We start from the raw sequence: 15,525 nt of genomic DNA on the forward strand, positions 1-15,525 counted from the left end.
ACTCCCCCACCCCACTGTCAACGCTCAAAGGTTCAGAAATGACGACTCTTAAGTAATACAATAGAATCCTCTTCCGGTCTGGTTATGCTTTTATCCTCTTTTGAGTCTATGTCTAGATCTACATCTGTATATGCGCATATGCAATCAGAACAGACCAGGAGAGTTGGCTTTACTTTGTAGTGGGACTAAAGCAGCCTTTTCTTAGCTGTCCTTTCTTTATTTTTTATACTCACCCGAGGACCCGTGAGAGAGGAACATCTTGCATGTGCCCCAACTGGGGATTGAACTGGCAACCTTCTGGTGCACAGAAGGACACTCCAACCAACTGAGACACATGGCCAGGGCTCCTTATCATTCCTGCTTCTTATGGGCTAGAATCAGACACTTTAAGAAAAGCAGATATGTTTGCTCATTTAGCCAACTTTTTTTACATACAATTCAAAGAAGCTTGTTTCATTCTCTGAAGCTGTCCCTTCTCTAGAAAGAAAGTAAACATATACTATGCTAGCTGTATTTCTTATGGTTCAGGAACGTCTTGCGCTTAATTCTTGCATTGCAGGCATCTGAAATCTAATGTTCAGGCAAAGGAATCTTTCTTACACTGCAGCTTTAAAAAGCACATGAGAGAATGGAAGTTGGGTGTCATTATGGCACTTCTTTCATATGAAGACTCCATTTTACAGGCATTTGTTTTACCTTGTGAAGGAAATTGCCAACATTTATAGCTTCACATCACTTACATGGAGGTCATGCATCTAAGCACGTTAACGCAGAGAAAGTGGAAGCTAAAAAGGCCTGTGGACAACCAGCTAAATGAAATGGTCATAGATCTTTAGTTTTTACCTTTTAGGAGAAATCCTCTTGTTCTTAGCAGGGCTAATTTAGTCTTGCTCTATTTTTTTAAAAGATAATTCAACAAGCTCGGTCATTTCTTTTCCTGGTTTACAGACGAAGAACACAACCCGAAGGCCAAATATACAAGAGATAGGTATAGAGGAACCACAGATAATAACAGCTCTCAGTGGGCTGGGAAGGGATATAATAAATGGAAGTGACACAGAATTCATGAAGTCCTCAGCTAGGACACTTTCCTTGCAGGGGGCTGGAAATTGGAAGCCTGCGATAAGCCCAAGGCTGTTCCAGTATCAAGCTAAGCATGGCCCTTGAGCTGGTGGTTCAGGAATGACACTCCATAAGCTCTGAAGCCCTTTTTAGCTAGGAAATTCTATAATTCTGTGATGTAAGTCATGACGATTAGGTTAGCTTGTGTTTGGTATGCACAGTGTCAGAAGATGGGGAGCATATTGTTGAGGAACCCCTGCCACTGCTTCTGTGTTACTGAAGACCTGAGGGCTGACTGTTGCTGTCCAGGTTGTTGTTGCCTGGAGGCCTGGGCTGGGCAGGGTAGATGCTCACTGCAGCCTTTGTCAGAGGACTGGCTTTTGCAGCTCCACTGGGAGATGGATTTTTTTCCTCTCACGTTTTGTTAATGCCCTGTGCCATGTTGCTCCGCCTACTTGGTGTATCCTATTCCTAGAGGGACACGCCCTGGGTTTCAGACCAAGTTCAGTGGGGCCAAGGAACATGGATAGTCTGGGGGATTTTCTGAGAGCCAGCACTAGTAGGCAGGCACTTCTGCTCACCAGCAGTTTTCTCTGACTTTTTCCCATGCTGCTGCTTTACCCCCTTAGTCCCCTCTTCTCTAATTGTGACCAGTAGAGAGTGAGAATTTGTAGGATTTTCTTATCTCAGTTTTTTTTTAACCCAATGCTTCCCTCCACTTTTTGTGGGGCAGGACAGATTCATAGCTGAATCTTCTGGTTCTTCAGCTCTGTTTTAATGTTTAGAGCAACAAATTTCATCCCTGTTCTTGTTTGGTTGGTGAACTTTTTATAATTTTTTTCTAAACTTTTCTTTATTTTATTGGGAATTAGAAGAAAAAAATCTACGGTCCAAATTTTCTCTGCATCTTTGCTAAGGTTCTTTCAGGATGAAGTATAGATTACTCGCATGCCATATAAGTCCATGCTCTCTCTCCTCACGATCTGGCCTGTGCTCAACTCTCTGTGTATTCTGAGGCAATCTTCCCTCATTGTCTGTATCCTGGTCACACTGAACCGAACTCTATTCAGTTCCAGAATGAACCTCACTCTCACTTCTGTGCCTTTGAACGTGCCCATCTTCTGCCTGGAGTGTTATTTTCATGCTAATTTCCATTGCTCTTGAGCGCTCACTTCTTTTGACCTTTGGGGAGCCTTCTCCGACCACTCAGGCAGCACTCTGTGAATGTTTTGTGTTTGGTAGTTCCCTACGTGTTGGTCTTCCTGTTTTCTGACCTGTCCTTTTCCAGCGGTCTCTCTTATTAGACTGTGCATTTGGGGGGGCTCTGATGGACTCTTCATCACAGTGGAATTAGTACAGCATCTTTGATTGAATGTTTTTATTGTATCTCTGTGTGTGTTTGTTCTACATAGCACAGTGTTAGATATAGAACAGATATTTAACATATGCAGGTAGAACAATAAATATTTGCTAATTTAACTTGAGCTCTTTGCTTAATTTGCAGTTTTATGTATGGGGAGCTGACTGATAAAGATACAATTGAAAAGGTGCGGCAAACATTTGAGAACTATGAGATGAATTCCTTCGAAATTTTGATGTACAAGAAGAACAGTGAGTATCCAGACTATTCTGAACCATGTCTTAATGTGCTTGGCAGAGTAAAATACCTCCTCTTCCTGTTGCTGCCTTGGGTTTTCTTCTCTCCCATTAGCTAAACATCGCTACTTGAAGCTGTTGTGTGTGTTGGAAAAAATGGTATGGATTGATGAGTTAGATGATTCCTCACGGGGACGTTTGAACTTGTCACTATCTAATCAAAACTTCTTGACTTTTTTCCAGCCAAGCGTTAGTGTTTTTCCTGTTGGTTTACTTATGGTGAATTCTGGCTTAAAGCACTTGTAGACTTTACCCCTTCTCGGGGGAAGGGAAGGGACAGAAACTGGGACAGAAACTGTGTGCAGTTCATCTTTGTATCTTAGCACTTAGCACAGCAGGTAATGCCAGTAAGGTGCCCAATTAGGAGTTTTTGAATAAAATTTTGCTCTCCCGATGACCTCAGTTTTTCATTATAGACAGTATTAATACTCACAGTGCTTTGTTAATTTGTATTTGTTTTGGATGATTAGTTCCCCAAAGTATGTCAAAGGAGCTTTAGGTCCATCACCATGCACAAGGTTAAAGCTTGCTTTTCTCTCAGGAGAATGGAGATTAGCGGTATTGGAAGGAGGGAAAGTGGGGCATATGGCCGTAGTGGGCTGCAGAGATTTTGAAGAGTGCTTTGTTTCTAAAAAATGCTATTTTGTTTGTAAAGAATCCTGTTCTTTATGTGTAGAATTGAATGATAGGTCATAGGTGCAATAGCACATTCCCAGAGTGGCCCAGATGGTGCATGAGGATGTGTTTATTTTGGTGACATTCAAAGTGACACGTGTTGCTCTGGAAAGCAGAGGGCTCCTACTGCTTTTATCTGGAAGGAGTGGGGACTATTTTTCTGTCTGCCTGTTGGCGTAGGTAACTGAAAGGACTGTTCTCTTGGTGACCCATGCAGATGCTGACCTGGCAGACCAGCTCTGGGCATCCATGAATTTGAGATGTTGGATGAGAGCTTTTGTAGCTGTAGCTTTTGTGCCAGAAATGTTGCTTTGCTCCATCTCACTCCTGCAGCCAGTGGGTCTCACTACCCACTTCACTACTCAGCATAAGAGCCGTGAGGCAAAAGACTGTGCAAGGTTTTCTGCCGGTCCTTCCACTACGGGGAACACAACTCGAAGCGACAGCTCTGACCAGGAGAGTGCTGGCAGTGGCCTTCTCCGCACGTGTATCCAGGTGATAGAGTAAGGTAAAGGTTTTCCACACCAACAGCTTTGCGTACCAAAGTGTGGATTTCCCCATGACGTAGAATACAAATTGGGCAGGTGTGTCACCAAAATAACTTTTACATTTATATTTTGCTTCAGAGGTTTCAAGCTTCATTAGACTATGCATTTATCTTGCTCAAATTCAACTATATGTGTTTGGCACAGAAGGGAAAGGAAAGGAAACATAAATGAATTGAGTTAGTGATTTTACTTGCCATTCCCTTCAGTGAGCATGTGCTCCCAAGTGAGGGTGAGATGGGAAAAGGAAATTCCCTCTTCCTCTAAGGGTGAAGGTCTCATATCGTATCTCATCGCAGTGACAGTGCTTCTGGTGTATGAAGTTCTATACTTCAGGTAGACATTGCCTCTGCGTGTAGGCCAGTTAGATCCACTGTGTTCTACAAAGAATCAGCATCTCTCACCTTCTTGAGTATCGACGGAGGTGGGCTTACTGACGAATGTCAGCCTGGGCATGGGCTCTACTTCACACGTGGTGTTAAAGCATTTTCAACAGTGATTTTGGTCAAGTGCAATTTTTACTTTATCCTTTGGCTTTAGAGAATAAAGTCTGTGGAAGGCATGACTCCACTCTATTTTAAAACGTTCACTCTCTAAGCCCTGTGAAGGAGGCATGGCGGATAGTACTTAGCTCCATTGTATAAGAAGTTCGCTAGTTGAATTCCTCACCTGAGGTCATGCAGAGCCAAGAGCTGGTTTCCAGTGCTTGCTGCACAGCCATTCTGCTTAGATGGGGATGGCACGACTGTGGGCACAAGGCAGAGCGGACACCTGATACCACACATTGTGGGCAACTAGAAGCCGACTTGTGATTTGCTTGCTGAGCCCTCCATGCGCCCTGGCCTAGAACTGCACCTGGGCTGAGTGGGGAGCTTCTCTTTCCCATTCAAACAGAGATGTCTGCTGGGTTGGGCTGGGCTAGCAGGGGCTCCATAGAGGCTAGGTCTGCACATAACACGTGAAGGATGAGATTGATGAAGGCAGTGCTACCTTCTTCCCAGGAACCTGCTCACGCCCCCAACTCCTCAAAATCTACCATCTCCTGAGGAATTTAGAAACTTTTTGTTAAGCCTGGGAATTATATTCCAGTTGCACCAAATTCTATGCTTTTTTTCAACAGCTTTTTATTGACCCATATGTCAGACACTAGGCTTGCTTGCAGGGATATGGTTTTGGAAAGATAGATGCAGCTTCTACTCTTAGAGCATTTGCATGGGTGGGGGCAGCATCTGCAGGACAGAGTGGTAGTGTTTTGATGGTGACACCACATAAGGTAGTTACTTATCCCCACCTTAGGAGGTCGGGGGAGGAAGTCTTCCTAGCAAACAGGAAATCCATGCAGAAACTGAAGGATAGGTGCAATTAGGCCGAGAGAAGAGTGGAGAGTGCCCCAGGCCATTGGAATGCTTGTGGAGAGGCAACAGGTCAGAGTGAGCACTGAAGTTTGAAGAGACACAAAGCAGGGCTTCTCAGACTTGGACATGCCTGGGAAATCACCCACAAATCGAACTATTTCCATTCAGTAGGTCTGGGGAAGGGGCAGAGATTCTGCTCCCAGATGATGGCAATGCTGTTATCCACACCTCACACTCTGAGTAGCCAGGACAGAAAGCAGCTACAGTGAAGACTGAATTCCAGGCCTAGGGTGTGTCTTTTTTCATGGCCAGTGCCCTGCACCCAGCATAGTGCCTGACACCTAGAAAGTGCTCCAGCAAAATCCATGGAGTATAATTACATAAAAATGTAAGGAGATGATAGGTACCCCACGAGGCTACAGGGTTAGTAAGGGCCAGTAACACAGCCACGTTAAAGTTTAGAATTTGTCTTAGGAGCAGCAGTGATGGGAAACGAGGGTGGCGGTGAGGGGCATTGAGGGGTTTTGAGCAGGGGGTATGTAGATTTTCATTTTAGAAAGATGAGTCAGGTAGAGTGTGGGTATGGAATGGAGCATTGGAGACTGGAGGTCGGGGCCTGGTAGGGGTCCCCCTTGGTGACAAGATGAGTGAGGCCTGCTCAGGAGAAGAGGCAGTTGAGATGGTGAGATGTCTGAGAGGTGGGAACAGTAGGAGGAGACTGAGTGTAGGGCTTTGTCAGTGGTGCCCCCTGACTGGCTCTTACCTCAGTGTGCCCAGCCCCAGGCCATGCCCCAAGCCATGCCCAAGACATGGGAAGCACCGCTTTTCCTGCCAGGAACACCAAGAGTCTAGTGCAGAGCCCAGCCTGGAGGACGTGCTCAGCGAACGTTTGTTCAGTGACTTTGAGAGGAACGTGATAGTTACCAAGAAACAGATGAATGAAAGAAAAGGCTATGATTCAGAGTGAGGGCATGGGAGCCATAGAGAGCAGTGTGGGCTGGACCGATGGGCAGCATCCTGGAAAAGCAGGCTGACTAGACATGGATGGGAGGAGAGGAGGGCAGCGGCAGATTTGCCTTCTACTTTCAAACTTTGTGGCTCATTAGATGGAAACTTTCAGCATTTAAAGCAGCGTAGAGTCCCACGGAGGAAAAGTCACCCCCGTTGAGATTTTTAAAATGTGAAATGTCATCATCTAAAAGAGTGTTTATTTTTCTTGCTCATTTTTAAATTACTGCATTTTTACTATAGAGAACACATGAAGGTATAATGAAGAAAAAGAATCACCCCAAAGACTCTGAGACTCAGAGGAACACTACTATATTCTTAACTATTTGGTGTGTTTCTTTTCAGTTTTTGCCTGTGCACATGTGACGTAATTGATATTTTGACATATGCAATTTGAAATCATACAATTATGTAATCTTTATCACAAAAATTTTCCCATCATTAAAATTCCCCATAAACATTATTGAGAAAGAATTTAAATAATACTTCCTCTATTGTTGGATATTTAAAAGGCTCTAAATGTTCTTTATTAGAACAACGTTAAGGTGAATATCTTTGTGCAAAGATATTTTGTAGACGTTATGAAATATTCCCTAGAAATTGAATATTACTGTGTCAAAGATTGTGAACTAAGGTTTTGGAGACATTTTGCCAAATAGTGAATTGAACCCATTTCCAAGTTCACTTGATAATTGCATCTGACTCATTGTACTGCACCAGCATTAAACAATATAACTTAAATTATCAAATTGCTTACAATTGAATTTTTTTGTTTAATGAGTATTTTTAATGCTAACGAGACTGAATTTTTTTCCTACTTACTATCTATTTAAAATTACCCTTTTATGGCCCTGGCTGGTTTGGCTCAGTGGATCGAGTGCCGACATGTGAACCAAAGGGTCTCCAGTTCGATTTCTAATCAGGGAACATGCCTGGGTTGCAGGCCAGGTCCCCAGGGGGTGTGTGAGAGGCAACCACACATTGATGATTCTCTCCCTTTCTTTCTCCCTCCCTTGCCCTCTGTCCGAAAGTAAATAAATGATCTAAAAAAATAAAAGAAAATTACCCTTTTTTTCATTGTTCAGATTCTTTGCCCATATATTTTATTTAATCCTAGTGATTTTCTTACTGGTTTTTATAATCTTCTGATAAATTGTTTTGATTCTTCCCCATCCTCCCACTTTTTAGTATTTGCAAGGACAACTTGGTAGATAGGATCTTCTATTGGTAGCATTAATGTTTGTCTGATCTCTCGGAGACTTGGGAGTAGAAGCCTTCACGGTGTGTTTTGGAATGAGTGTGTGGGCTACTACCACACATCTTGAAGGAAGGATTCTTTTACAGGTTTATTTCTGTCGGCCAGTCTGATCAATAAACCTGGGAATGTTGATGGTGCTATAATTTTGTATTGTTACTCAACTCATCCTCAGTGTGCTAGAAAATTTTCTTACATAAATGATAGTCCTCATTGATACACTCCTTCAGTAAATATTTAGGCGGTCACTCTTTTGCTACTGTCCCATTTTTCAAACAAGAAAACTAAGAAGTATCAGCCCTGGATGAAAGCAGTACGCCCTTTGGATAATACTCCCCAGAGTGTGACTGACTCCATAACTTATGGAGAAGCAGCTGGCCCCGTGTTTGGGAACTCTGCATCAGCTCTCCATCAGAGAAGCCCGGGAGAGGCATCTTACAGCAGTCTGTCAAGCCAGCAAGGAGAAGCTGCTGGCCAAGTACTTAGTGATACCTACTGTAGGCCTGCGGGCTCAAGCCAAAGAGATCCAGATATAAGAAACTGACTCTGCCTTTGAGAAGGTTAAACCTAGTTGTGGAGACAAATCTCATAGGAAAACAATCATATTTTGCCTGTTTTTCTAGTGGATTTTTTTTCACTTACTCAGAGCAAGGAGCTTCTCATATTAAGGGATATTAATCCTAAAACACACACATAAAGAAAAATATTTTTCCTATTAAAATTTTTTTCTTTTTAATTAGAGGCTTTTAAAACTACTATATAGAGCCTTGGCCAGTAGTTTAGTTGGCTGGATTATCGCCCCAAACACTGAAAGTTTGCAGGGTCAATTCCCAGTCAGGGAACATACCTCGGTGCAGATCTATTCCTTGTCAGGGAGCGTAAGGGAAGCAACTGGTCAATGTTTCTCTCTCTCTACCTCCCTTTTTCTCTCTCTAAAATCAGTAACCATATCCTAGGGTAAGGATTAAAAAATACTGTGTATAAGTACAACATTTTTATGTCATTGTTTTCCCTCGTGTTTCTGAGATATATATATTATATATACACATTGCCTAGGAAGTTCTTCTCCTTATTTAAATAATAAAACTGTCCTTCCATTTTCCTTCTGGTACTTTTATAGCTATGTTTGAATATTTAGGACATTAGCCATTTGGAATTTATTTTTAAATGTTACGTGACACAGCAGTCTAACTTAATTTATTTCCCCCACCGTTTACTCAGCTATCTCAGAACAGCAGCCCTCCCCTGTCCGTGGAGGGTACGTCACAAGACCCCCTGTGGATGTCTGAAGCCCTGGATAGCATCGAACTCTATATATACTGTTTTCCCCCCTATGCACACACACCTTTGCATCAAAGGAAGACTTTACGGCTTCTCACTGGCATTTCTGAATTGCTCTTGCACTTCGGAGCCGTTACTAAGTAAAATAAGGGTTCCTTGAGCCCAACCAAGCACTGCAGTACCACGACAATTGATTCGATCACCGAGAGGGCTACTAAGTGACTAGTGGATGGGCACCACACACAGTGTGGTGACACTGGATAAAGGGATGGTTTACTTCCTGCGCGACAGAGTGGGATCTCGTGAGATTTCATTAGTATTCAGTACGGTGGGAGATTTCATCATGCTATTGAGAACAGTGTGCGATTTCAACTTATACAATGTTTACTTCTGAAATTTTCCATTAAATATTTTTGTGCTGTGGTTGACCTCAGGTAACTGAAACCACTGAAAGCAAAACCACGGATAAGGGGGGCAGGATTTCTGTACGATCTTTAGAGAATCCAGCTCTTTCCTTTTAATTCAAAATGCCCTTTTCTTCGTATGCTAAATTCTCACACATTCATGGATTAGTTTTTCTCCTCTCCTTCTCCAAGAAGCCTTTTGTAGCTTATTATCCATGTAAGTTTGGTTTAAAATGCTTTCCCACTGGCCTCTGTATTTAAAATGTGGATAATGTCTCAGGAGCAGCTTCACCTCACAGAGTGTGAGAAGCAAACCATGATGTGTCAGGGCTTGGCCTCATTGTAAGCACTTAATAAATGATAGAATTATTTTCATTGTTGCTTGCTTTAGGGCCGGTGCCAATGGCTCTTAATTACTATAATAGGTAGTTCCCATCATTTTTCTTTACAAAAGTTTAAAAAATTTCCTGGCTACCCTTCTACCTTTATTTTTCAACTTGAATTGAAATTCCAGTTGCTTGGAGCAATTCTTCAAGCTCCAAGAAAAACAAAGGAAGAAAGAACAATTGAGATTCTGATTGAAATTGCATTAAATTTATACTATTAAGTGGGGAGGTCTGACATCTTACAAAATTGAATCTTCTTATCTACACACAGTGTAGCTGTCTCTATTTAGGTTTTGCTTTTTGCTCTTCAATCAAATTTTCCGTATAGCCCTGATTTAAGGATGAAGCACTGATTTCTCTAGCTTTCCCCTTGTTATGGTTGAGACTGGCCCTCTTCCTGCAGAACAGGTGGGACCAGCTTCGAAGTTTCATTAAGTGCCTCGAGATATATTATCTTTATAAGTCATTAAAACAACCTCAGGAGGTGAGATTGAGCATTTCGGTTGCACAGATAAAGAATGTAAAAGGAAGGAAGAAGGCAAAGTAATCATTTTAAATATCTATGTATCAAACATGAGTATATTTTTACTTAATCTTAAGTAGTCCTATTATCTCTGTTTTACAAATGAGGAAACTGATTCCTAGGGAAGTTAAAGTGACATGGCCAAGCCACAAAATAAAGAAAGATGCAGGGCTCAAATCCCCGGCCTAGAATTCCAGAACAGTTGTTCTAATGGCCAGTGGCCACTACATCCTCCTGGTGCTGTCTCATCCTCTCTGCACTTGTCATTTGTCTTAATGAAGTCGACCGCAGACCAACTGATCTGTTCCTGGGGGCAGGCTGCCATTCCCTAGTCCAGTCTCTGGACCTATCCAAATGGCCCAGCACATGCAGCCCCTCCCAAGAGCCAATCACAGCACCTTGGTTGATTCTGTTGCTGTGGAATGTGGCCTGGCTGCCTGGCTGGATGGTCACAGAGAGTGCCTGAGAGGAAGGCCAGAGTAGGGGGAAGATTGATGGAGGCCAAAAATTCTCTCATGCACCTGAGCCTTGTTGTTTTGTTATCTGACTGCTGGGGTTGAAAACCCCAGAGCAAGGTTAGATTGTCAGGTGCATCGATACATGACCCAGTGGAACCCTGTAGGGGTGAGAATCACAGAGTGATGAGAAGGAGGAGCCTGACTTGAGCTGTCCCTCCACTGGGCGTCCTTGGCCAGGACAGAGCTGCTGTCACAGCAGCAGCAGCCTGGGCTCTCGGTAGGACTGCCAGATGCTGTGTTTCTCCTAGATTTGTGTATTGATCTTCTTTTAACAGAGAATTTATGATTGGCCCTTTGTCCTTTTCACAGAAACAGGACATGAAGTACTTGCTTTTGTTGGTTTTTCCACTGTAGCTACTGGGGTGAGGAGGTAGAATTTTAAACTCTTTTTAAAATTGTGTGTGAATATTTGCGCATCTACTTTATGTCTTGGATCTTGATGGAATGGGTCCTGCTGAGGAATCCGGGCTCTAGGAGAGAATCCCTGGAGGCCAACTGCCCTGGCCCCTGCCTCTGGGCAGGTCTGTCTCTGAATAGAGCCAAAGGGCTGGAGAATATTGTCGGGGGGCCTCCAGAGGGGTGGAAAGGAAAGTGGGTGGCTGGGTTCTCGATGGTTCATATTCACTGGAAGAAATTGTCTAATATACTGAAACTTAGAGTAATATTTTATTAGTTAAAAATGCCTTGCTTTTAGGAGGAGAAGTTAGTCTGTGACATGTAGGAGGGACTCCTGTTCTCTTTTAGAAGACTTTCAGAAGTGAAAATTTAAGCCCATTGTACTTGCTTTTCTAGATTGTTTGGTAGTGATAATTTGGAAGAGAGGCAGGTTTCAGTGACTGTGAAGGCACTGGAAACAGGATTTATTTCCTTTGAAACTCAGGAAGCATTTCTAGAGCAGCTAGCTACCCTGCCAAGGTCACTGAGCTTCACCACGTCAGGATGGCGGCCCCTGGAGTTGAGCAATGTAATGGCCAAATTCCCCTACGCATAATACTACATTAGACGCCATTGTAATGTAGGGTGTAGGATGTAAGACAGAAAGTGGATCAGATTTCCTTGGGGTGGATTATGATTTATTTAAAGAAACAACCCTCAATTGTTAAGGCTTGAGGAGGCCATTACACAGCACTGTTATTCCCTTCCTGTGATTAGAACTAATTGAGAAAGAACTACTTGAGAGAGATATAGGAATCCAGCAAATAGGGATTGTACTATCACCTTTATGAGTAGTAAGGCTGATCCTGGAAAATGTAGTTCATAACTGTGGGCAAGTGAGTTTTGCAAAAAGAAAGAAAACCTCAATTAAACAAGAGTCAGGAGGGCCTGTAGGGGGAGCTCTTATGGCTTACCACTTCATCATCAATTACCCCAAACTGGAAGAGACCCACCCATAGCTCAAGTCTCCAACAGGAACATGTTTCTACTTTACCATCTTCTCCCTGCCTGGCAAGAAGTCAGCCCTTTTCATAACTCTGCCAATGAAAAACACTACATTTGGAACTCCCTGTTTTCTGCAAAGGACTGTGTTTGTAAAAGCCCAACTCATAACGCCGGCCCCCCCCTCCAACCTACCTCTTTCCTCTATAAAAGAACATTTCTCTCCTTTGTTCAGGTTTGCCTATGGTTTTGTCATAGCTTGCATGTCTAGAATTGTAATTGTTTTTCCCAAATAAGCCCATTTTTGCAGGTAAAATAATAGACACTTTTATTTTTTGAGGTCAACAGTTTCTTAAAGTAAATTCTGGAATTTACTTCACTTTACTTTAATCAAACAGACTTACCTACTTATCCCAGGTAGCAGTGGAGAACTTCAGTTCTCTTAGCAGCCGTCCTCCCTGCCCTCTCCCCTAACATTTATAGAGTGGAAAAGCAGAGCAGAATATAGACTAATTTCTAAGAGAGTAGAGGGGGAGAAGTGTTCGAGCTACACATGTCCAATTCTTGCCCCCAATTTACCAACACTAGAAAAAGGCCCAAGTGTTACATGGAAAGATGTCCCTCTACAGGGAAACGGCATATCAGCAAAAATATTCCCTCCCTCAACAAGTGTGAAAAATCAGCTGGAGATGAACACTAAGGCAATACATACTGACTATATGAATTTCTGGTACAAGACACATCTTTAGATACTGAAAAGGGATGTTTAATAAGGGAATATTTCTGGAAGCAAGCAGTGGGCATAATTTAGTGGAGAGAAGCACCCAGCTTTAAACAGTCTGAGCTGATGAAATGGGAGGAGCTCATGATGAGCTTGAATTGTGCTAAAATGAAAAAGACCTCCCAATATGACTAACATAGGGTGCTCATGATCTGCAAGACGTGGGTTAATGCCATCGATCTCAGTAGTCATAAATGCGATATAAAGATTAGATGGTGTTGCTCCAACTGGAATGGTCACAGGCATGAGGCTCTGCCAATGCAGCAAAGTTGGGGGCCCATAGATGGCAGCCGTGAAGGGAAGGGTTCCGGGAATTACAGCAAGACAGGACTGCTGGTGTTAGACACCATGAATGGTGGTCCTCTCATCTGATTTATTCCTACTTCAATAAATCAGAAGTGCTTTCTGGCTTATCTCCTCAACAGAAATTCACTTTAAGTTTTTTGTAGTACAAAGGGAAAGTGGTTTTTTGACTTGTTTTTTTTTTGTCTTACCTGGGATCTGTGGGTGTGTAGGCCCAGTTGTGCGATGCTTTCTTCTGAGTTTTCTGTTGCTTAATGGAAAATGGCTTAAAATTCTACAACTTCTGAGTCGGAGACAAGGACAAGCAGTAACAAACTTTCCAAAACAGTGGATAACACAGAGGCCACATTTTCTTGATGTTGGAATGCCATTTGTGAATTTTGTATGGTGGGTTTTCCTTTCAAACACATTTTTCTTAGTGACATAACCCATTTGTCTTCTAAGAGCACCCAGAAAATGGCAGCTAAAAATTACAGAAAGGGGAAATGGACAGAGGATTAAAATGAGCTACAGATGAACACATAGATAATTAAGATTTAAGGTGAAATTTCTCGCTTAATCTATTTGCTGCCTGTTTTATATGGGTTAGTCATACTTACATATGTGTAATTGGTGTGTCTAGATTTAATTTACATGTTAAATTAGGCTGGCTAATTCTAATATTGTGAGATGTCTGTCTGTGTTGTATAGTAGGGAGGTTAATGTGATTGTGGGCAGAGAGACCCAGGTGACCTCTTGGGGATCTGTCTCCATCTCCAAGATTCAGTGAGTTATTTGCTTGCTAGCTCATAAAATAAAATGAAATGAAATGAAATGAAATAAAATAAAATACTGAGTACAGTGCCTGGGATGCCTGGAAGCTTCTCTAATACTTAACAACATAGAGGAATATTTACTGTATTTTAACTTGAAAATGATTCTAAAATAGTATGTAAAATACTATCCAGTAATACAGAATTCAACAAATAGTTATTAAGCTCTTATATGCCAGATCCTCTTTTAGGAAAAAAGACACAAGAAATAGATGGGGAAGAGCTTATTAAATTCCTTTGTGTCTCATTTAATTTTGGGCCACAGAATTGATTGGTCCATCTTGCTGATGTCCTCTATAGATAGAAAACACTTGTTTGTTTTCCCTCGTTATATTTCGGGAGCCAGAGGCTGACTTTGTGTAGGTATTTGGCCATGGATACCTGAGTGGGCATCTGAGAAGGCAGTCAGATGAACCCTGCCCAGCTTCTTCTGTGGATCAGCTCAATGCATTGGAGAGGCTCATTTATCCCCCACTTTCGCTCAGGAGCAAGGACTGGAAGTTGAACACATTCACTGAGTACCCTGAGGCATGATGTAATCACCGCCCAAACCCCCTTGGAGACCTCCTGTTCTGGGGGAGCCTTTGCTGGGAGAGTCATTGCAGCAATTCTTTCCCGTCTTAATGTGTTGTCATTTGCTATTGTTTGGACCTTTGGATTTTTATTTTAGGGATAGAGACTTAGAAACACAGTTTTTGGTCCATGGCTGACTGAGCACGTGAACCAAACTGATGGATTCCCAAACTGGATTTTGACTCTGGGGCCCTTTGGGAAATTTGGGTTTGCATGGTCTGCTGGCCATGCTGGCAATGCCCATTCTGCTCCTCCGCTTTGCTTGCCCACTACATGGTCTCGAGCAAGCCTGCAGGTCTCTGTACCTTACTACCAGAGATGAGGGGGATTGTCAACCCATTTTCCAATCGTTTCATGAGTTAAGAGAGCTGCACTTATGAAATTATTTTAATGAAAGAAAAGCCCCACTGAGTAGTCACTGTGAAAGTTTTTATTCCAGCGAGAAGAGAAATGAATGGTATAATAACCCCAGCACCTGAAGAAAAGAAGCTTTTTAAAAACTGAATTAATATTTGTAGCTATTCATTCCCAAGTCTTTGCTTCCATAGCCCCTCAAATGAGAATGCAAATGACTGACCAACCTTTTGATATTTCTTTCAGGGACACCTGTGTGGTTCTTTGTGAAAATTGCTCCAATTCGAAATGAACAGGATAAAGTGGTTTTATTTCTTTGCACTTTCAGTGACATAACAGCTTTCAAGCAGCCAATTGAGGATGATTCATGTAAAGGTTTGTAATTCTGATTTGTACAAATGTATTTATGCCTTTTTTTTTCTGCCCGCGTGGTGACACGCATTGTAGAGAATTTGAGGTTGCCAAGGCGATCTCTGCACCAAGATCAAGATTTAAACTTTACTACGTGCTGGGTAAAGCGTTGTATCACTCTGGGATGTATGGAGTGAGGAGAGGGGGAGGGGAAAAAACCTTGTTGAGGAAGGCATTCCAATCAATTTTATATCTTTTCAGATTAACCCTTTCCGACAAAGTTTAAACAGAGGAATGTAGTTGGGC

General features: G+C 42.4%; 1 protein-coding gene across 2 annotated transcripts in view; it reads left to right on the top strand.

The window, feature by feature from the left end:
- The window catches only part of KCNH1 (potassium voltage-gated channel subfamily H member 1), a 317,432-nt gene that overhangs the window by 32,831 nt on the left and 269,076 nt on the right, over window positions 1-15,525 (top strand). For both annotated transcript variants that reach the window (XM_037136985.2, XM_037136986.2), the window contains exons 3-4: window positions 2,567-2,673; window positions 15,115-15,243. In XM_037136985.2, coding sequence (XP_036992880.2) covers window positions 2,567-2,673; window positions 15,115-15,243 — 236 coding nt within the window. The remainder of the gene's footprint in view (window positions 1-2,566; window positions 2,674-15,114; window positions 15,244-15,525) is intronic.

Source organism: Artibeus jamaicensis, unplaced genomic scaffold (genome assembly GCF_021234435.1).
Source record: "Artibeus jamaicensis isolate MK-2021 breed Jamaican fruit bat unplaced genomic scaffold, CSHL_Jam_final contig_2170, whole genome shotgun sequence".
Taxonomy (NCBI): Eukaryota; Metazoa; Chordata; class Mammalia; order Chiroptera; family Phyllostomidae; genus Artibeus; species Artibeus jamaicensis.